The sequence below is a fragment of the Protopterus annectens genome, chromosome 8.part0 (assembly GCF_019279795.1).
Source record: "Protopterus annectens isolate FY-2018-M chromosome 8.part0, PAN1.0, whole genome shotgun sequence".
NCBI classification, from domain to species: Eukaryota; Metazoa; Chordata; order Ceratodontiformes; family Protopteridae; genus Protopterus; species Protopterus annectens.
The window spans coordinates 1,981,227,379-1,981,250,972 of NC_056741.1; the positions used below are offsets into that span (position 1 = coordinate 1,981,227,379).

The 23,594-nt window shown below is 40.3% G+C and overlaps 1 protein-coding gene across 2 annotated transcripts in view; it reads right to left on the reverse strand.

Annotated features, from left to right (window-relative positions):
• Positions 1 to 23,594, reverse strand: part of CNGB1 (cyclic nucleotide gated channel subunit beta 1) — a 734,247-nt gene that overhangs the window by 295,274 nt on the left and 415,379 nt on the right. For both annotated transcript variants that reach the window (XM_044081527.1, XM_044081526.1), the window contains exon 10: positions 18,935 to 18,985. In XM_044081527.1, coding sequence (XP_043937462.1) covers positions 18,935 to 18,985 — 51 coding nt within the window. The remainder of the gene's footprint in view (positions 1 to 18,934; positions 18,986 to 23,594) is intronic.

Consider the following 23,594-nt stretch of genomic DNA (forward strand, 5'->3'; position numbering starts at 1 on the left):
TAAAAGTGTGAGGATTCTCAGACTACATGTAATCACATCTAGTAATATTAGCTTACAAGTGGTCAGAGCAGCATTCCACTAAAATGGAAAAAGTGCTGACATTGCCATCCATCACCATTCTTAGCAGTGTCTCATTCCTTTCACAAATGACCTCAGAGTAAGTTGTGCTAATGTCTCATTTCAGGGATGACTGCTGCTGAACATCCCCAAGATGGATGACCAAGTAAACGGACTGAAACAGGAAGGTCAGACCATCTATCATAAGAGAAATTTGTGTCTTTCTGTGAGCCTAACAAAACTTTAGCATCTGGAGAGGCCTAACCTTATGCTAGGGATTCCACACATAGTTTGAAAGAGACTAAAAGTGAAGATTAAATCCTGTGGTGTAATTAGGGCTCCTATTTTATCTTTTACCAAAGAAGTTCTACCAAATCATGCAGCAAATTCAGGAGAGGCTTTCATCCTGCATCCTACAGGTACAATCCTTAATGAAACTTTCAGCGGTTTTCTGCCTTTTAGCAAAAAGCTTGTCAGGGGTAGTCCAGGAGTTCAGTACATCAGCAAGATTACATGAGCTGGACACTTTGGAGATCACAGATCGTCTGAGTCAACAGGAGATGGTTAGATGGAGGACATATTTCCAGGCATTAGTTTGGTTCGGCATTAAACAAGCTCAGACAGTTGGTCGATCTCAGCTACTCCTGACAGTTCTGTTATTAAGACCAGACTAATTTACTAGCAGCCATCTTTTAGGCTGAACATTCTAGACCTCATCCTTACTGACACATCCACCACATGTACCATTCTTGGTCAAATACAAGCAGAAACCTGTCATTTTTTTTATTTTAAAGTCTCAAACATCTCTGTAGTGAGCACTTCTAAACTGAAACACTTCAAATACCAAATTTGCTCAAGTTGCATGATAATCTATCTACATTTAGTAGTAATATTACCAGTGCCCATGTAGTCACAGCTGCTACTTATACAATGGAGTTCTACTCTCACTTACAGAGGTGTATAGATCTGGCAGTCCCAATAAAACCAGATATAATGGACAATGTAAAAGCAAACTGCCTTGGTCTTCCAACAGTATTAATAAGCTCTATAATAAAAAAAAATGTTCACAAGTTAAATAGCATATCTGAATCTACACAAATTAAAGACTCTTTCAAAAAGATCGACAAAGACCTTAAAATGACCATTAGGAAGATCAAAGCAAACCAAAAAGTGATGCTAGCATCTGAACTCAATGCATCACAAAATTAAGAAATAACACTGAGCAGTGCTCTGATCTAATTCAGAATGGCATTACCCATTCTGATGCTAAAGGCACAGCTAATATAACTGTAGATAAGTGTAGTGCCAAGTTTACTCCAGAGATGGTAAGTGGTGATATTTGCAAATCTCTGTATCCCTTACCAAAGATCATCAAGGAGCACATTCTAACTGTGATCTCAAAGACTACAAATACCACCTCCATGGCTACAATAAATGTACTTGTATGCCTAATAAATAGCACCAAACATGCCCTCATGGAACCCCTCATAAACATGTCTTACTTAAGCTTAGCCACATGGTATATCCCTAAAATATGGGAATAGCTGTTGTGATGTCCCTTCATAAAGCAGGTCCTACCACAGACTCCATAAACTACAGACCCATCAGCCTATCTACTCTAATTTGCAAAGCCAATGAACACATCAGATTTGACTACATTAACTACAATATCAAAAAATGAATTAATCTAGACCATTAATAGACCATGTCTACATAAGTTAGTCGAATTCTTTGAGTAGGACATGGATGCTGTGGATAGTAGTGTAAATACAGCATATCTGATTCTGTCAAGACATTTGACACCATCTCCCATGGTGACATTGTAAATAAACTAAGAGAGCTTAATGAGAACCTTTCATGGTATGGTGGATAGCAAACTGACTGAAAGATAGAGCCCATATAGTCAAGCTAGGAGAAAAAGAGACTAATGCTTTGTTCAAACACAAATTAGAATGTAGCAATGCACGCTATTTATTTTTTGTACCAGAATGTATAAAAAAGGAAATACGGGGAGGTTTATGGGAAGAAAGGATCGAGTATAGGGAGCTATGGTGGCAAGTGACCCTGCAAGCAAACATATCTCCGGGGTTAAACAAAAATATTTCTATAGCCTCCTTGCTCAAAATAAGATCTGCTAAGCTTTAAACCTTTCTTTTCCTTAACATTCATGTATCCCCTATGTGTTTTAAGTTTTTAATTCCTTTTAATGTTTTTAAATTTCATTTTAACAATTTGTCCCTTCAAAATATTTGGATAGCTTTAAATTGATTCTGTTTCGGGTTATAAATGCATTGAATTTTACTTTATTTTTTATCAGTTGCATTCTGTTCAAAGGTCACAAGAGGGAGCTGTACCATAAGTTTGCATTGCTATATCACGTTATCGAACGTTTACTTAATCGAATCAATAAAGGTTGAACTTTATTGATCGATTAAGTAAAACAATGAATAACGTAAAAAAAAAAATTAAAAAAAAAATAAATGGCGTAGACAGGGGCAAGCCCCCCTGCACCCCCCCACCCCCTCTACTTAAATATACCAACTCCGAGACAGCACTAAATTGAGGTAAATGGAAATTTCCCCTTACAGAGGTTTCCGTTTACTTGCACGATGTTCTTCACTTTCGATATTGTTGTGCCGACAATATCAGACTTGATATTGTCAGCTTACAACAATGAGAAATATACCCTAAGTTTTCAGCAAGTATTATGTTAAAAATGGCTAAACTTTTTTGTGTAAAAAGTTGGTTATAACATTTTAAATGGTTATTAATTTATTGCACATTTTTAATTGATGCATATATTTATTTATGTTGTCAAGGAAACATTTTGTATTAATGCTTTTTATGGTTTTAAGATGTTTGTCTTTATATGTTGTTTTAACTTTAAAAGCAAATTGTTTAGTGGATTAATTAATTGGTTGGAAGGTATATACACGGTTTTCTGTTCTTTCAGTCCACATCTGATGAAGTTACTTAAATGAAAATGCATTAATTCAGTCTTGGAGAATGTTAATGTATTGTCTTTAACTGTGAATAAAATCTTGGAGTTGGATTGCAGTGGCTGATTTCAGTTTCCTGGGTACCATGGACTTAGAATTTCTGAGTTATATTTGGTGCCTTTGGCATCTTTATTTGTTTGTTCAAGCTCGGAGATACTATTTCAGAAAGTAATGATGTAGCAAGTGGTATACCTCAGGACATGGTGCTGGGACCCCCTCCTTTTTGGCATATACTTCTTTGACCTCTAAAATGTTAACATAGGCCTATAACTAACTAAGTTTGCCAATCACTGTAAGCAGGGTATTACTGTTCAACCCCCCTCCCCCACCATGGAATTGCTACAGCAAGAAGTAATCGTTAAAAATTCAATGATGTACTGAATAAGGGCTAACACTAAATGCAAAAACAAATATTACTGACATCTCTTCCTTAACTGGCCCACTTCAACACACACCTTATATTTAAATTCTCATTGAGGCCCAGAGGTATGTCTGACTCTAACAAAATTTGCCACCTAAGTTCCCTTGTTTCTAAAAAAGTATTCACATCACCAGTAAAACTGACAACCCTTTCTAATACAATAAATCTGAAGTAAGAAAAATTGGTACATTGCAAGCTGTGTTTCGCTAGTGTGTTATTCTTATCACCATTACTGATGGCTTGATTGTGTTCCTTAATTCAATCACTTAACTTTCTAGTGTTTTTCCTATTTAGTATGCACCACACAGTGAGATCATATTCCAAAGTAAACCATGTTGTGACTCTTACAATTAAAAAATGATTTAATTTTAATGTGATAATTATTAGAACAAAGAGTAAAAACAGTACGAACAAAGGTGAAATCATTAATTTTAAAGTTTAGTTGTATTAATGATTTTATTCATTGGAAGTAGGTATTTTAATTGTTCAAGGATACTGTGTTTTATTTCGATGAAGTTAAATAATTAAAGAAGTGAACAAAACCGCTAAAAAATGGTGTCTTCTTTATACTTCACTTCCTTCCTTTCTGCTCCACCTTCAGTTTTGCTTCTGATTTAGCTATTTTACTCTGTGTTGGTAGTTGAACTGCGGTGGTGGTGCTGCGGTAGCGTTGTCGCCTCATAGCAAGATGTTGTCCCGTTTGATTCTCAGCTAGAGCGTCTTCTGTGTGGAGGCATACGTGAATGGGGTGTGCCTTTGTTGAAGGTTGTGCGTCAGGGCTGGTAACCCGGTACGTAAAAATCCACTACCAATCATTAGCGGACCGGAGTTCCGCTGTGGCGACCCTAACTGGGAAAAGCCGAAAGACACAAACAAACTCTGTGTTGGTAGTTCACTGGTTATATATATATTAAATGCAGAAAAGTGCAGCGAGATGTTTGGTAAACAAATCTTATCTATCATTTACATCATAACCTGTAAGAACCCTCACTCCAAACAGACATGGTGGTCAGGGTTTTTGTTACCTTGGTCAGTCAACAACAACCTCGCCTTTGACTACATTGTAGTATCAGTAGTTAAGAAATCCTTTTACATAGCACAACTGATGTCTGAATACATTCCACATTTGCAAAACAACAGAGAACAACAGAGAACCATCAATAGTTCAAAACGGAAGGATAATCAATGAGTTGCTTGAACACTCCAAGTTTACAAGATGAAACCTCATCCAGTTTACACATGACCAACAATGGGGGAGTCAGTTTTCAACTTCCACCCCAGTGAAACAAAAGCCATTAACAGAACCTAACAATTTTTGGAATACCATGCATACTGCAAAATTTCTGTTAGCATGTCAATGATTATTTGATATTTAGAAGACTATATCATGCATACATCCCATGTCACTGCCACCTAGCAGTGTCATGTTTCATGGGTGCAGAGGTACAGTGTGCTTGACACTTCCCACACATCATTTCATCATATTTCATATGATAGTCCATGCCAGAACACTGTACATATACACTGGTTAAGCTTTTCATTCTAAAGATTCTGGGACAATACCTTTTGATTACATATCTATGCAGAGGCAGATCATGGTCAAATGGGGCCTTAGACAAGGTGATGGATCAAGACCTCCTCAGAGCAGCCCCTCCCCCCAGCCATTCTAGTATCCCATTACTTGGTTATTTCTCTCCAGTTACCATAAACATTTTTCAAACCTGTCAGTGTAACATCCTATTTTCTTCTTTACTTCTACAATGATTAGAAATATTTAAAACTTTTATTTCAAATTTTATAGCATAAACATGGATAGCCATTTGCTAAACAAAACACAGCCTCACAATTAAAACAGACTTAGCACAAATAGTATGCTTCACTGCCCTTGAAACTCAGATTCATTGAAACACTATCAAAACCCACAATCAAAGAAAATGCATCTAGCCAGTGGCAGATTAAATTTACCTTTGGGCAGTTTCAAACCATAGGCCACGTGCACACATTTTTAGGACCATGCATATATGCATGTGTTCTTTGATGTACCTTGTATAATACAGCACCACTTGTTACAGTGTGTTTTAAATTTGAAGGTTTGAACATTTTTATAGTAAGCAATGAAACAAAATGTATGAACCAATAGTGACAAAACTACCCATTACAGAACATTTCAGCCACAAAAGGCCACTGAAACTCCTATCATTACAATCCACAAATATCAGTCAATATACACAATATATGCAGATGTAAAAGTCATCTGAATAATTCCACACTAAAGAGATATTTAACTAATGAAGAGGTTGATGCTGGCAAATACATTTACATTTCAGTGTTTCATGTATAAATTCAATGCCTGCTAACCTTGAAGAATAAATTGTTCATGTTACATTTAAAAAATGTTAAGCTGGTAATATTGCAATAGAGAATAAGAAGTTATGTTCTTACCATAACATTTCATGTTAGTTGTCTTCTTCTCACCTTCTTTCTTGCTGGATGGGTTCGGAGCCGCCTATACTATAGCTCGAGAGCTATTTTTACCGGCTCGAGGCAGCCCTACATCCCACAACACCATGCGCTAACTCCCCAGATCTCGTTGGCAGCTAACACATAGTATAAATTTATTATTATTATCCTCATTTCCAAGTACAGACTCCCAGCTGGTAACACTAAAGATACGGGGAAACCGTAAAGTACTGTATCACATGAAATAGAAGGACTCAGAGACCTTCAAGTCTGTCCAGGCTAGGGGGCAGGAGGGAGGGACGCAAGAAAGAAGGCGAGAAGAAGACAACTAACATGGAATGTTATGGTAAGAACATAACTTCTTAATGTTAAGTTGTCATTCTCACCTTCATTCTTGCTGGATGGGACAGCGTCCCTAGCACCTTGGTCCTGGGTGGCTCAATGGAACAGACTCCTGAGTACGGTGGAACCAAAGTCAGCTCTATTTCTGGAGGCTATATCACGTTTGTAATGGGCAATAAAGGTATGTTGAGAAGCCCATGTAGCTGCTGCACATATGGCATCTAATGGTAACCTTGCTTGAAAGGCTGTTGATGTTGATAGTGCCCTAGTTGAATGAGCCTTAGGCCTAGACGGGAGTTGCCTGTGTCTCAACTCGTAGACAAAGGTAATAATGAATGTCAACCATCTGGAAAGAGTAACCTTTGATACTGGAAGCCCTTTCTTCCCTTCAGCATAAGAGAGAAAGAGCTGATCTGACTTTCTGAGTTGTTTTGTCCTGTCTAGATAATACCGTAGTTGGCGATGAACATCCAATGAACGTAATTTCTGTTCAGCCCTGTTTGAGTAGTCTGGGAAGAAGACAGGCAAGTCAATAGAGTGGTTTAGAATTGCTTCAGAGGAAACTTTCGGTAGGAAGGAAGGGTTTGTTCTGAGAGTTACCCTGTCTTTATGAAAGTCCAAATAAGGGGGACGGACAGACAAGGCTTGGAGTTCCGATACCCTTCTGGCAGATGTTATGGCTACTAAAAACAGAGTTTTCCAAGAAAAAAGCTTGAGGGAGCAAGAGGCTGCGGGTTCAAAGGGAGGCAGAATCAATGACGTTAGAACCAAATTTAAATCCCATTGTGGAGGCGGATCCTTAACGGGAGGTCTAAGCAAGAAGATGCCCTTGAGGAAGGCTTTACAGAGTTTGTGGGACATAATATTTGCTTCTGAGAGCCCCACATGAAAATTAGCAATGTAAAAAGAATAACCAAGCTGAGAACAGTCCACCAAATAAAAGTATAACGAAAATTAGCAATGGCCGCTAATTGTACTCTGATAGTGGCTGACAATGACCCTGAATGAAAAAGCTCCGCCAGAAAGTCTAGAACCTTATGAATTGGTGCATGGAAAGGATCTAAGGACCTAGCTTGTGCCCAGAGCGAAAAACGCTTCCATTTACTTGCATAAGTCTTCCTAGTATTGGACTTATGGGAAGCAAGAATGATATCACGGACAGGAAGAGAAATAAGGGGAAGCCTGGCTATGGCTGGAAGTGGAGCAACCAAGCTGTGAGGTTGAGGTAATGAAGAGACTGATGCAGCTTGCCCGTGAGATGGGTCAACAGATCTGGAAGGGGCTCCAGATGCCAAGGCTGTTCCAGTAGATAACTGTGCAGGAACGGAAACCATACTTGTCGAGGCCAATACGGAGCAATGAGGATCATTTTGGATCTCAATGCGGTTGCTTTCTGAATTAATTGCGGGATCAACGGTAAGGGAGGAAAGGCATATAGAAGACCCTGGGGCCAATCGTGAACAAGAGCGTCTCTGGGGGGATGGCCTGGTAGAGGAAGAGTGTGAAGAAGTCGAGGCACTTGCTGTTTTGAGGGGTTGTGAAAAGATTGCAGCAAGGCTGGCCCCACTTCTGAAATATTCTGTCTGCTACCGCTTGATTTAGAGACCACTCGTGAGGCATGAGGATTGTTCTGCTCAATCTGTCCGCTATGACATTGGACTTCCCGGGGATGTGCGTTGCTATCAGAAACTGCTGAGAGGAAATCGCCCATTGCCAAAGTCTGAGTGCTTCTCGACATAGGGGGTAGGACTTTGTTCCACCCTGCTTGTTTATATACCACACCACAGACATATTGTCCATTTGAATTGCTATAGTCCCTGTGGGAAGAGAGTTCTGAAGGGCTTGCAACGTTAAAAGCACCGCTCTCATCTCCAGGACATTTATGTGCAGGTGGCATTCTAATTGTTGCCATGTGCCCTGAACCATCCTGCCCTGATAGTGCCCCCCCACCTGATCAGGGAGGCATCCATTGTCACCGTGGCAACTGGGGGGGGGGACAAAGGGTCTGCCCTGAAAGAGCTGAGGGGAAACCATCCACCAGGAGAGGTGATTCTTGCATGATGGGGTTATCAAGATGTTGTGAGTCATTGGGAGCTGTTGAAAGGACCACTGAGAAAACAACATCCACTGAAGGATCCTTATGTGGAAGTGGGCTAATGGGAGGAGAAGGATTGCTGCTGCCATGAGGCCTAACGCTTTCAGTACTAACTTGACTTGAACTCTGTTGGACTGAAACAGGAACTGAACATTCCGCCGTATGTCTGTCACTCTCTGAGGTGATAATGTTGCAGACATTTCTGTGGTGTTTAACACGGCGCCTATAAAGTTTATACATTGACAAGGCGACAAGGAGGATTTTGCAAAATTTATAGAAATACCTAGATTGTTGCAAAGTTGAATAGTGTAATCCCTGCCCATTATAAGATGCTGCTTGGTGGTAGCAGAAATGAGACAGTCGTCTAAATATGGAAACACCTGGAATCCTTTTTGTCTCAGGTGAGCCATGACCACTGCCAAGCATTTGGTGAACACCCGGGGGGCTGTGGTGAGACCAAAGGGCAGGGTTCTGAATTGATAATGACTGGCTCCCAGCTGGAAGCGGAGAAACCACCTGGAGCGCCTGTGTATCTTTATATGATAGTACGCATCCTGGAGGTCTAACGAGCACATCCAGTTGTCTCTGCCCAAAAAGGGTAGAATGGACTGCAGTGTTACCATCTGAAATTTTGTCTTTTGTACAGAGTTGTTCAATCTGCTGAGGTCCAAAATGGGTCTCCAGTCTCCTGTCTTTTTTGGTACCAAAAAGAATCTGGAGTAGATTCCGGATCCTAGCTGATCTGCTGGGACTGCCTGGATGACTCTTTTTTCTAACAACTTTATTATTTCTAGCTGTGCCTGACCCCTTTGTCCGGGTGGTATGTCTGGTAGGGGTCTTGGCGGTTGTACTGGAGGGGAAATGAAGGGAATTTTGTAACCCTCGGATATGATCGACTTTACCCATTTGTCTTGGGAGAGGGATTGCCAGACTTCCGGGTACAGAGATAATCTTCCCCCGACTGCCTCCAAAGGCGGACAGTCGGGCAGCTTCTCAGGGATGCTGAAAGGGTTGGTCAGGGAAGGATTCCCTGGAACCCTGGTTCTGTGGACCCCCTCTGCCCCTGGGGTGGCGTCTGTTATTGTTCCCCCCTCTGCCTCTAGGGGGAAATTCACCACGTGCGGCAGGCGCGGCTCCCTGTGGTTTGCGGAACCACATCTTTCCACCCTTCTGGCCCTTAGGATAAGGTCTAGAAGGTGTGGAAAAGTGGACCCCCACGGCAGAGAGAGTCTTACCATCTTGCTCACATCTGGTGAGGGTATTCTTCACCTGAGGTCCAAACAATTCTGAACCATCAAAGGGGGTGTTGGTGAAGGATGCCTTGAAGGGATCGGCAAAGTTGCAGAGTCGCATCCAAGCGTGACATCTCAACGCAACACCTGTGCCTGCGGCCCTACTCGCTCCATCGGCTGTGTAGGAGATAAGCCGCATGGAGGAGTTGACAATGGAATTCAGGGTAGCCAGCTGGGAGTTCATCTTGTCCTGATACCCCACAGCAGAAGGATCCTGTACAGTTTCACCCAGTTCTTTGAGCAAGTCTCTCTGAAGGCGGGTGAAATGACATAAATAGTTCAGCGATCGCATAGCAAAGGTTGCTGAAGCAAATGTCCGCTTACAGTACCTGTCCATGGTCCTGGACTCTTTGTTAGGAGGATGAACAGGTACTGAAGGATCAGCTAATTCCTTCTTAGTGGCTGCTGCTACCACCATAGCATCAACTGAAACACCTTTGGTCAGAAAGGATTTGTCCTCCGGAGCAGAAATAAATTTAGAGGGCCTCCTAGGGGTAGGTTCCATTGAGTCAGGAGCTGCCCACGCCTTTCTGGCCACTACTTCCATTAGTGGGTCAAAAGGGGGAGACACCCAGGAGGTGGAAGGGCGAGATCCAAAAGTGTCAAGGTAAACCGACTCGTCCTCGAAGGGTTTGAGAGTGGACCAATTTCCCCTCTGTTTCAGGATCTCTAGGATGTCTGAAAAAGAGACATCCTCAGAGGGGGATCTCGGGGAACCCTCCGACTCATCCAAGTCAGTGTCCAATGTGACAGACTCGGGGGAGTCTATGTGCTTCCTCTTGCACTTTCTTTTCCTAGTAGGTACCCCTGAAGCTTCAGGGGAGGCCTCGGAAGAGGAGGAGACACCCAAAGTGGGTACCCTATGCTTTGTATCTCTGCTGTCAGATGCAGGAGGATGGCCAGAGACCGTAACAGGCACTATAGATGGAGGAGGTGCAAAACTTAACCTTGGAGTGGACACTGGGTCCAGCACGCTCATCACTTCGAAGGCTCCCCTATCAGGCACCAAAGGCAGTCCCGGCTCCGAAGAGACCTGAACCGCTCCCGGCACCGACAGAGAAGGCTCCGAGAATGATGTCGGGGCAGAACTAACCAGAGTTGAAGCTCTGAGAGGGAGAGCGGGGTCGGACAAGGGTCCGATGCCACTCGCCCCCTCGGAGCCGACAATGGAGTCCCGGCGCCTGGACCTCTCCATGGACGGAACCAATGAAGAAGTCGGAGCCAACGACACCAGAGCCGAAGGTGGAAGTATCGGCTCCGACGTGGGCAAGGTTACGGTTCCGACAAACTCCGGCTCCGAACTCGAAAAGTGAGTCAGGGGAGAAATTGATGGCGGTACCAAGGGAGCCACAGTCTGGTGAGACAGGCTTTGGAGCATATGGGCTAGTGCCTGAGATTTTATGAGTCTACTGACCACCCTCTCAATATCGTGGTCGGAAAGCCTGGATGACCTGGATGAATGAGTCCTATGACTCCGCTCCGATAGGAGTGGTGATCTCGGAGCCGATCGGACGGATTCTAGCGAAGGGGATCTAGAGCACTTGCGTGCTGAGGTCGGCTCTGATGCAGGTTTCAGAGCGGATATGACCTTGCTCGCTTCGGATCCGATTGGAACCGATGTCGGAGCCATCTCAGTTACACCAGTCCTCGACTGAGAAGCTGGAGCCAAGGATTTGGCGGTTTTAGAAGACTTCCCCAAGCCAGACTTGGACGGGGAGTCAGCGGGCTTCAATAAGCCCCTCAAGATGAACTTATTACGACGCTCCTGCAGGACTCTTGAACTAAATCCGTGATAGACGGAACAAGAGTCCTGCAGGTGTAAAGGCCCCAAGCAGTAGACGCAAGAAGTGTGACCGTCTGTCAGAGACATTTTCTGACAGCACGAGTCACACTTCTTGAATCCCGAGACCTTAGCGTCTTTGGACATAGTCCTAAATACAGAAAAACACAGTCAGCCCACACACTCACTCAACTTATACCCAGAAAGGAGTTAAGGGGACTGACTAAAACACCCACACACAGACTCTCTAAGGGGTGGGGGAAACTAAGCTAAAGCCCGTAGGCCTGATTATAAAAATTAACTAAAAGGAAGGGAAGAAGGGCTACAAAAGGGCTGTAATAAATAAAACTATCGATGGGGACCTAAGGTAGGAAAACTATCTGGAAAACTATCTGAAAAATAGCTCTATTGAAAAAAATCTCTTTACTGACCTGAGCCGGTAAGAAAAGGCAGCCTCGCAGCGAAGCGGCAAACGAGATCTGGGGAGTTAGTGCATGGTATTGTGGGATATAGGGCTGCCTCGAGCCGGTAAAAATAGCTCTCGAGCTATAGTATACGTCGAGTCGGAGCCGAGGATCGGCTCCGAACCCATCCAGCAAGAATGAAGGTGAGAATGACAACTTAACATTGGCTGTTAAACCACCAACAGGTTCTTAGTTACTAGGAATATATCCAAAAGAAAGCACATTCAAGAGTGCAGTACCCTCCACCCCCCCTTAAAGGGCACTGCAATATAACCACACAATCTAACTGGCATGGGAGTAGAACCCACAGCCTTCTTCACCAAAAGAAAGTATGCTATCTGTTGTGCTCCTAACTCTATAGCCAAAATTTATAACACAGACACTGATGATGGCCATTTGCTAAACAAAACAGTTATACATTGGAAACATACTTAAGATGAATAACATTAAACTTATCTTCCATAGAAACTCAACATTTCTTGAAAATGTGCAGAAACTCAACATTCATTGAAAATGCACAGAAACTCAATAGTTTTTGAAAATGCACTGGAACTCAACATTATTTGAAAATGCACAGAAACTCAATATTCTTTGAAAATGGACTGAAACTCAACAGTCCTTGAAAATGCACCAGCTGATAACTGTTTGCTAGTTAGTATAGAGGATTCAGGTTCTAATCTCCTGTAATACAGGGTTTGAGCCTGAATAAGTTAACTGACCTACCATCTGCAACTGGGCATTACAAACACACACACACACACACACACACACACACACACACACACACACACACACACACACACACACACACACACAACACACACACTTAACCTGTTCTATTCAATGTTTGCTTATAATTGTCTTTAGAATGGAATGGCAAAAATCTCATGACCTGCTCCAGTGTTTAAATGTGCATGTATCTTTACTTTGTTGCACACAAGTGCTATTAAGAACACACTCTGCATGCATCCTTAAAGAAGAAATGTAAGTTTTGCGGCAGCCTTCTGGCCAGTGGACCCCCCCCCCCAAGCCAGGGGGCCGTAGGCAACTGCCTAGGTCACCTAGTGCTGAATTTGGCTCTGTTTCTGTGTTACTATCCACTGAATTTATTCACTCATTGCAGTTACACTCCTCTCATCATTAGCCTTAAGGTTCACAGACTTCCTTTAGAAGCTGATTTCCAATGGATTGGCTTTCATCATATTTAGATGTTGAAAACTGTATAAAGAAAATATTTACTCTTTATTCTGTCAGTCCTAGGTGGTAGATCTGCTTATTACAAAATACACACACACACACACACACACACACACACACACACACACACACACACACATGCATCTACATATAAAGACACACACACACACACACACACACCGACAACGAAATCACCGACACCACAAAACCGAAAGTTCAAAACACGAAACTTCACATGCCCGACAAACGACAATCCTGACAATCGACAAGCAAAACAAATCCCCTGTCCAAAAAGCACACACACACACAACACAAGCACACCAAAAACCTTACAAACCTACATTAAACCTTACATACACAACTATCTATGCACTAACCTTAACCCAAACCCTAACCCTAAGGTCCGCCACTATCACACACTCACCTAACCCACGCCCTAACCCTAACTCACTTAACCCACCCCTAACCCTAAGGTCCGCCACTATCACATACTCACCTAACCCATGCTCTAACCCTAACTCACTTAACCCGCCCCTAACCCTACAGTCTGTCACTATCGCACACTCACCTGACCTGTGCCCTAACCCTAACTCACTTAATCCGCCCCTAACCCTAACCCCAAATTTACCTTAACATATCTGTGTTCTCAGCGTCGGGATTTTCAACTGTCGATCATCTCCGTTGCCGATCTTCCAGTGTCGGTGTTCTCGTCGTTGGCGTTTTGCAGTTTCGGCGTTATCAGGTAGACCTACATATATATATATATATATATATATATATATATATATATATATATATATATATATATATATATGTATATATGAGTCTATCAGTTGATGGAGTTTTCAGAAACTCAAAATTCATATGCTTGAGACCATATGATCAAGTTTTTGAAAACTTGAAGCTTTTAAATGGAGATCACTGTACAGTGAGAATTGGGAAATTTACCCTCTTCCTCACTGTATTTTGATTTCAGAGTTGGATATATATATATAATTTGCAGGGGATGTGGGGACACAGCCCCCAACATGGAGGGGTGCATGGGGGCTTGCCACCCTGCAAAAATGTAAAATAAATGGTAGATTTTTGTGTTTTTTAAGTTTTTTTGATGTTTGAGCTTTCAGAAACTTGATCATATGTCTTGAGCATATGGATTTCGAGTTTTTGAAAACTCGATCATCTGACATAGACCCGTATATACTATACAGCACCATTTTTCTAGTCATAAAATATTGTTATTTACACGCATTCTGTGGGGCAGTATGCATTACTTACACTGATAATTTCTAAAATGTTCCTTAACTTTATACTAAGCATTTTAAGTTTTTATATCAAACTAAATATTTTTATGCATTTTTAAAGACATTTAATATAGCCGCATTTCTGTCTTCATCATCAGTCTCCCTATTGAAATGTTGGCACTAGAAATACCAAGTGCCGACAAACTGAAAAAAAAAAAACTCTTCTCTTTTAAACTTATTTTCTGCCAGGCAGACAGGCCTCCCCCACCCTACATACTTATATATACCAACTCTTAAGATTTCCATGTCTCAGAGAAAAGAGAATATTCCAGGAAATGGCCATCTTGGTCTTGGTATATGTGAGTCTGTTTTTTTTTATACATTCAGTTTTGGTGTTTTAGGAATCTAACAGGTCCTGACGTTTCAAATGCTTACTTTATTATCATGATTACTTACTAAATTGTTAATATACTTATCTGTTTTCTTCTCTGGCCTTCCAAGTCTGGAGAACTGAATAAGGCTGATCACTTAGAAATCTAATTTTCCTTTAGGAACAACTGCTGCTGGTTCACAAGTTTTCTGTGACATGAATATTGGAGCCTTTCTCTGCCTGCTCTTGAATGACACTGTAAATCTGTATTTTCCTGAAACAGTACAGCTAGTGACAATTCTTGCTGTTCTTCTTACATGGACTTCAGTGTGTTTTCTTTATAGAGATGTCTGCATTTCCTGCTATATCACTTCTTACCTGGCACATAAATGATATAGCGCCTTGAGTCAGCTATTTAATTAACTACTTCAGCTTTAGACTGGAAACATTCCTATGGCTTTTGTATTCGTACTATACCTACAACCTATAAATATACAGTCTTATGCAGGTTTTATCACAGCAGTATTTACATTTCTGCTGATTTATTTCCTGCACTTCTTTACTTTCTACCTCTTTTGAAGGATCAGTGATGTAGGTGACGTATGTGATTTGATTTACAACTGTCTGCTCATTAACAGATAGCCTGTTGAGACATCAAAGGCAGGATTCATAAAGGTTATCACAAAGTGTACACTTTTTGAATTCAAGAATAATCCTGCCACAATGCTTGTGCTGTTTGTTTACTCAGAAAGGTTACACTAAGTATACACATAATGTTCACTTTGTGGTAACCTTTGTGACTCTGGGCTTAAGTCTCTGCTTGTAGTAGAATCATACCTCTTAACCTTTTAGCAAAAGAAATCTAGACAAAGCCAAAAATAATGAGGGGATAAAGGCTCAAAAATAGGGACATGTTTTATATATTGTTCTTATAAACTTAACCATCTGCTACAATAAAAGGCATTATGTTAGCATGAATTTTCTGAGAGATATGAAGTCTGAAACTCAGATGTCTGCCATTAGTTACTGACTTCAGTCCTCAATGATTTGCAAGCAAACCACAAATTCTGGGAGAAACAGATCAAAGGTATGATGCAAAAATCTGAACATTCTGTGAAAATCTGGACATCTGAGAAGGATGAGTGGAGTATTTTGATATTTATTTTTTTTGTTTTACATAACTGATTAAATGCAGGATAATGCTTCCTCTTGTGCTTTTTACTAAAGCTGGTAAACAAGGTTTTCATTTAAATGACAACATACTTCGGATGCACCTTATAACTCTTGTTATTGTTATTAAACATTGTAACTTTATTTTTCATTATGTCTTTCTACTCTATTAATACTGTGTGTCCTTGTAAATTCATTTTCTCAGCATACATTTGATAATGTCAAGTCTATTTCTCTTAATACCATGCCTAGTGTTTGATCAGTTATTATATCACAGAGGAATCTGTTTCATACTAAGGAGTCATATAATTCTCCAAATTAATAGCTTTGACTCAATTCTCCAGCTCGGTAATATAAGATTTACTGTCTCCATAGAACCTCGTGGCTTTGTAAAGAACAAATGGAGACTAAATTGCAAGTTGTTTCTAGGATTGCAATAATTTATGAACTTCTCTGCATCTGCTGCTATTCTTTCTACTCTTCTACAAAAGTAAAAGTATCAAGCTCCTTCATGGTTTCTTTCTCAGCAACACACAAACTTGAGCCGCGTTCTACTTTTTCAGTATTCTTGGCTGTTCTGTGTGAGTGGGGAATAAGCCAGACATCTGGATCAAAGCTTCTAGTTTTCTTGTAAATGGCTTTGCAGTAAAATAAGTTTACTGCTTCACTTTTGCAACTATCATTATCTTCACTTCTGACACCACTCAAACTACTATTTTCCTATATTACTTCTCAATCTCAGTGACAAAATCAACAAAATCAATTCTAATATTTCTAACCTATTTGAGCTTTTGTATCAAATACAACCAAATTGCTGAGGTACAGGAAGCTTTGACAACATTTTTTTCTGATGTTTTGTGTCTGCTTGGTTCCCTTGAGAGTAATCCTCTCTTCTCATCACTGCTTATGTTAACACGAATGGAAGAATGTAGACAAACAGCTGACTATTAATGAACTTACTTGTAATACAGACTGAGTTTTATTCCCTTTTTCACATTAATACAGCATGTTATGCTTCAATTCAACCTTGGTGTCCATATTCAGGCTTGCAATCATTCATCAAACCTCGTCTCCATATTCATCATCCATGTTCTTTGCTGTTTAGGTCATACTTCAGAAACTGTTCCTAATCTAGTACTTAGCATGCATCTGAAAAGATGGGTTCTTCTTACAAAGGACTTCCACAACATGCAAGGAGAGGATGGTGGTTAGGAAGATGAGGCCTGACATGTGGAAACAGATATCAAATAAAAGTATATAAGTATACAGGATTTGTTTACCCTCTGATCAAAATCCCAGGATGTAAAGTGATCTGCTCAGAAAGCTGCCAGAAATTAAGCAGATGACAGTAAATGCCAACTAGTGTGGCTATCCTCACAAAGGAAACAGCTACCACCACTTCAACCTGGAATCAAGCTACTGGATAGACTTTAATGTCCCAGTCCTTAAAAACAGAAAGCTTGCTATTTAATACTCACACCTCTGTCAACATTGTTACAGGCAAACACACATCTATTAGGGGATAGTTAATTTTCTTATCAGTGGAGTTATGTGTTGATTATGAAATAGTAAAAAAAGTGAGATTGTGGCAAAGATGTTTTGACATGGTAAACATAAGCACATTGAAATGGCATATTTATAACTTATGGGAGCAGGAAATATAACAAGAAACATTAATTAATGTGGTTAAATGAAGATTATACAATGACCCCCCCATTAATATTTAAAAATGTGCACGCTGATTGGTCAGCATGCACGTTGTAAATCAGAGTTATAGTAATGGCAAAAGGTCTGGTCGCCCAGACTTTTTCCATTACTATAACGCTTTTTTTACAGCAATGGAGAACACAAGATCTCCGTTGCTTCACACTGGCTCGCTATGTTAAACAAGTTTAACATAGCGAGACAGCTTTAAAAAAAGCAAAAGAGATTCTCTGTTGCTTTTTTAAAGCTGTCTCGCTATGTTAAATGAGTTTAACATAGCGAGACAGTTTGTAAAAAGCAACGGAGATCTTGCTTTCTACGTTGCTTTTTTCAAAACTGTCTCGCTATCTTAAATGGGTTTAACATAGCGAGACAGCTTTAGAAAAGCAACGGAGAATCTCCGTTGCATTCTTTCAAGCTGTCTCGCTATGTTAAACCCATTTAACATAGTGAAACTGTTTGTAAAAAGCAATGGAGATCTTGCTTTCTCCATTGCTTTTGCCCACAGCTCTGATGTACTGCTTATGCATACGCATGCACAGTACATCAGAACTGCCACAGAATACCAGACAGCTGTGGAAGGGCAGCAAGGAGGCATTATACAATGCCATTATTTAAGAAAAGTAATTATTTTTTTTCTTAAATAATGTCATTGTATAATAGCAATAACGCACTTCTGGGTGTGGGTAATGCTGGATTTACCCACGGTTGGCTTTGTTTGGCCACTCGGGCTTCGCCCTCATGACCAGACCAAACCACACCAACCATGGGTAAATCCAGCATTACCCACACCCAGGCATGGGTTATTGCTATAGCAATCAATACATGACTAAGGACCACCCAGTCAGTTGCTGAATTTAGAAGTCACACTCCATCAAGCTAACTACATATATCTGTAAAAGAGAATATTGTGAATGGAATGTGAAATGTGGCAGTGTTACCACTGTTTATGCTTTCACAATGAACTGTGAGGAATTAATGTTTTGCAACAAGGACAAATAAACCTGAAGAACTCAAGGCAGCTAAGAACACCTAATATTTGGACTTAATACAGCTGTGCCAATGAATAATTATAGACAACATTTTGTGCTGCTCATCATTATGTATCTGTCAAGGAAATATTTTATCATCTATGAATACTTCGATATTTATATACATCTTTTTTTGTTTTATGCCATATTTTGTTCTATACATCTTGTGATTAATTTCATCTGGACAGGGCATGCAAATGTCACAAATGATCAGTGCACTACATTAGTAAACAAATATAATAAAAGGACTAAATAAAATAACAATGAAGTCTAATCCAGCATAACAGTATTATAATAATGCTTTATCATACCTTGAATCGGAAGGATTTTACGTAGTTTTCCCGCATTTCCTTTTTATTGGTCTAAAATAAAAAAGAAAATAAGTATATTCAGTAAATAAAACTAGGCTGGCATCCTTATGATTGCAGCAATCATTCTTCCTTGTTAGTTGCCAGTCATCAATGTAAAAGTTGTATTAGGTTTATGAGGGATTTCTTTGCCACTATAATTATGAATAAAACACAAGCATATTAACCACATCTCAGGCCTTTCAATTTAAAGGAATTACACTTCAGAATGATAAATCTTCCCAAAGGATCCCAATGACCTTGACAAAAGAGATTCTCTGTACCAGTGTTGTGAAACATAGTGACCCAGAGGGTGACAGGACAAACAAGAAACAGAGTACAAAGGATTAGTTCACATAACTTCTCTTAAGCTAGCAGAGCTAGAAGACTCTCTCTGAAATCCTTCCTTTGGGAGGAATAAAGATGCCTTTTTGAAGTTTCATATAGTTTACTCAGTAAGTATGTAGATGTTAGGTTTTAACTGGAATCGTTCTTTGTACTCTGTTTCTTGATTCACATTTTGGTGAAGTGCAATAGACAAGAAGCTAGAAAACTAACATTTTGATTAACTGGAATGAAGCAAAACCTCTCCATGTAGGGACTGGGTGCTACTTCTCCCAGATTAACTGTTAAAACACCTTGGTTGCATAACCGTAGGGAAGAGGAAACCCCACCTTCCTTAAGTTTGTGTGATCTTGAACAAGTAATATTTAAAGAGGGTGGGTATACAGTACACAGTCCCCATAAGGGTTTACTGAAATGCTAGTAGGGCAAGCAAATCTTGATCAGTTGTGATGTGCCATAAAAGGAATTCACTGGATTACCATGATCCTAATATTTTTACTGTTTAATACTTAACAGCAAGGGTGTAGCAAGGCATACTCAGTGTACTCAAGTGAGTAATTTTTTTCTGAACATCTCTTAGAAATGTCAACACTCAAGAAGTACAGAATGTTTATAACTGTGTAAATGAATATCTGCAGTACAGAGGTATAGAAAGAATTCTTGTGCAAAAGGAATGTTGTTGTCTTTCGGCTTTTCCCGGTTAGGGTTCGCCACAGCGGAACTCCGGTCCGCTAATGATTGGCAGTAGATTTTCACGAACGCCGATGTGCCAGCTCAAATACACCTCCTAAACTAGCTTTTTATAGATATAAGTGGAAACAGTTGAAAAGCATGTGCCTCTTCTTATATATCTGGGGGTAGCAGTTTGAGGGTTTAGTGCATTTTTAATAGGTGGATAGTGGGGGTACCCACATTAGGTTTGAGTACAAAATGTAAATATTTGCCTACACCACTGCTTAACAGTTTAATTAAAATTCTACAGGATGTGATGGATAGTTCTTGGACATGTTATTATTGCAAAATATACTCATGATTTGCATGAAGGGTGATGCTGGAACTCACACAAAAAAGTCTTCTCTTTAGTAGAGAATTTTTATTTATTGGAGAGTGAGCTGGCTGCCCATAAGGCACACATGACTCATCATTCAAGTAAAGATTTCACTGATATATATATATATATATATATATATATATATATATATATATATATATATATATATATATATGTATATATATATATATATATATATATATATATATATATATATATATACATATTCTGTTTTTGAGGTTCAACAAGCCAGCTGAGCATCTTAAAATATAATCAGGCTTACTAGTGTTCCTCCAGTTAAACTCTGATGCTGTAGTTCTAAATAAGAGGTGTTCTGACAAAAGCAGGTGCATTATTATTTTTTGTTTATATTTGTTGGCCATAGTAATATGTGTACTTTAAGGCAGCAGACAACTTGCACCATACAGGGAGACAACACTGTAGTACAAAACAGACATGAATAATTAAGTAGGGACTTCTTATGTAAATAGACATAAAGCTGTGTTAGAATGTTGTATTTAGAGAATATGCAAAAAAGGGCATAACTGACATACCTCACAACCTCTAAGTGCAAGAAATCTGGACAAAGCCAAATATAATGGGGGGATAGCTGTGAAAACAGAATTGCAGTACATAGTAAAGACAATCACAAGGCCTTCTATAGTTATGTAAAAAATCTCCACGGCAATACCCAGATTTGCTCTGAGCTACTGCACAATGGTACCTCCTATACCAAGCCAACACATATTGCCAATATACTGGCCATCAGATTCAGTACTAACTTTACCCCTCTCCCCCTCCAAAGGACCAATCACAACACCAGTAGATTGCCAGGCACCCAGTATTACTACTGCACAGGTTAAAACAGCACTGTCCAGGGCCAAGAATACAGCTTCTATGGGACCTGACAATATCCCTGGCTGTGTTCTACATGAACTACAGAGTGAACTGGCACCTCACCTGTGTGCCCAGTTCAATCACAGCCTCACCTCAGGCTTTGTCCCTATTGAATGGCTTGCTGCTACAGTCATCCCTCTCCATAAATGGGGAGCAACTACAGACCCTGGGAATTATCTCCCCATTAGCCTGATGAGTCTGATATGTAAAGCTATGGAACGTATCATCATGGACCTAATAAACAAGGATATAGGGAATCTCCAAACTCTGGATCCTACACAGTTTGGTTTTGTGAAGGGTAGAGCATGCTTGCTCAATTTGGTCAACTTCTTTGAGTCAGTCACCAGAGCTGTGGATGAAGGCAAGGTGGTTCATACACCCTACCTTGATCTGGCCAAAGCCTTTGATACTATTCCCCACTTAGGAATCATAGAAAAACTCACTAAGCTAGGCATCAACCCCTATATCACTAGGTGGATTGCAAACTGGCTCACAGATGGAACCCACAGTGTAGAAGTAGCTGACTCCAAGTCAGACTGCCAACCAGACATGACTGGAGTCCCACAGTGTTCGATCCTGGGTTCTCTCCTGTTTGGTATCTACTTCTCTGAAGTCCAGGCCAACACGAAGGGACTCTGGCTGACAAAGTTCACAGATGATTGCAAGTCAGGAGCTATTATTAACTCCCCAAGTGATGTTGGTATCCTGCAGAAAGGTCTCAATGAGACCAACGACTGGTGTCAGAACCATAGCTTTAAGCTCAATGCCAAAACATGTGTCATCATCCCCCTTGGAAAAAACCCGGTTCCCTTGAATTACCACATTGATGGTAGTCCACTGAACACAGAAGGCGTTATAAGACATCTGGGTACACAGGTTGAGAGCAACCTCTCTTTTGACCACCACATTGCCACTGTAGTGAGAAAGTCCTTCTATGTGGCACATCTCATTACTAACGGTTTTGCATTAAGGAATAAAGAGGTCATTGTCTTCCTCGACTCTTCCCTCATTAGGCCAATCAGCGAGTACAATGCCCCATTTGGCATGTATCTCTCTAGACACCTTCAACAACTGGAGAGGCTGCAAAAGTACCTCACAAAGAGGATTGTAGGCATTAAACACTTTTCCTATATGGACAGACTCAAAAAACTCCAACTATTCTGTCTCATATTGCTTACTTAGAGACTTTCAAAGCCATATCTGACCCAACTTTGTTAGAAATGCCACATCTAAAGAAATCCCAATCCCTCCACACCACACGCTCCAGAGACCTCAACCTCATTACCACAATCAACAGAACATGCTGGAGGGACAGGTTTTTAACCTAGAGACTGCCCATGTTATGAAATAGACTTCCCCATACATGTCAAGCAGACCACCTCACTGGCCCTCTTCAATAGAAATTGTGATGAGTGGATGGGAAATAGAGAATTCACCCTGAGGGTCACTCCAGTGGCTTTACTCGACAGAGACACTTGGAACTAAGGTCGGGTGGCACGATGCCAGGGTAATCCTATGGGCTAGGCTTGTAAAGTCTCATGGGCCATTAGCCTAGTACACATCTATGAACCTATGAACCTATCATAAAGGCCCAAAAATGGGGACAAACTTTAAATATTGCTCTTTTAAACTTAGAAAATGGCTAGAATAATAATATGTATTTTCTGAAGGATGTGAAATCTAAAACTCAGATGTATGCTATTCTTTGGTGACTTTAATCCTCAATGATTTGAGACAAAAGTATAATTTTTATGTAAAAAAAAAAAAAAAAAAAAATCCAAAATGCTCGGTGCTGACTAGATCCAACCAAAGGAAGACAGTCAATCACCTTGACTCAGCAAGTTCTGTTTGTAGTTTTACATCCCCCCCCTCTCTTATTTAATGTGACGTTTACTATAGCTATAGCTGCCTGGTGATGTTCATAATGCCTTATGTAGGCATATTAGTGAGTTTCCTACACATGCCTTTACTTTTAGGGCTATAGTAAACGTCACATTAAATAAGAGAGAAATATTGTCTCAGGAACTATTACGACAGCAGCATCCTTCCGGAAGGTTTTTTCTTATTATATTATATAATTTTTATGTGGAACAGACCAAAAATATAGGGTAAAAATCTGGACATTTTGCAAATATCTGGACAGCTGAGAGGTACAAGGGCAGCCTCCTGTCCCATTGCATGAAACTCATAGGAATACATATAAAATATATAATATGTAATGTGATTTCCTAGCAAGGTGAATTTCTTACTAATTCCATGAAAAAGGTGTAAATTAGTAAAAGGGGTATAGCGAATGAAAGAACACAAAAGAGGAGCGCAGTAGGTAAAGCA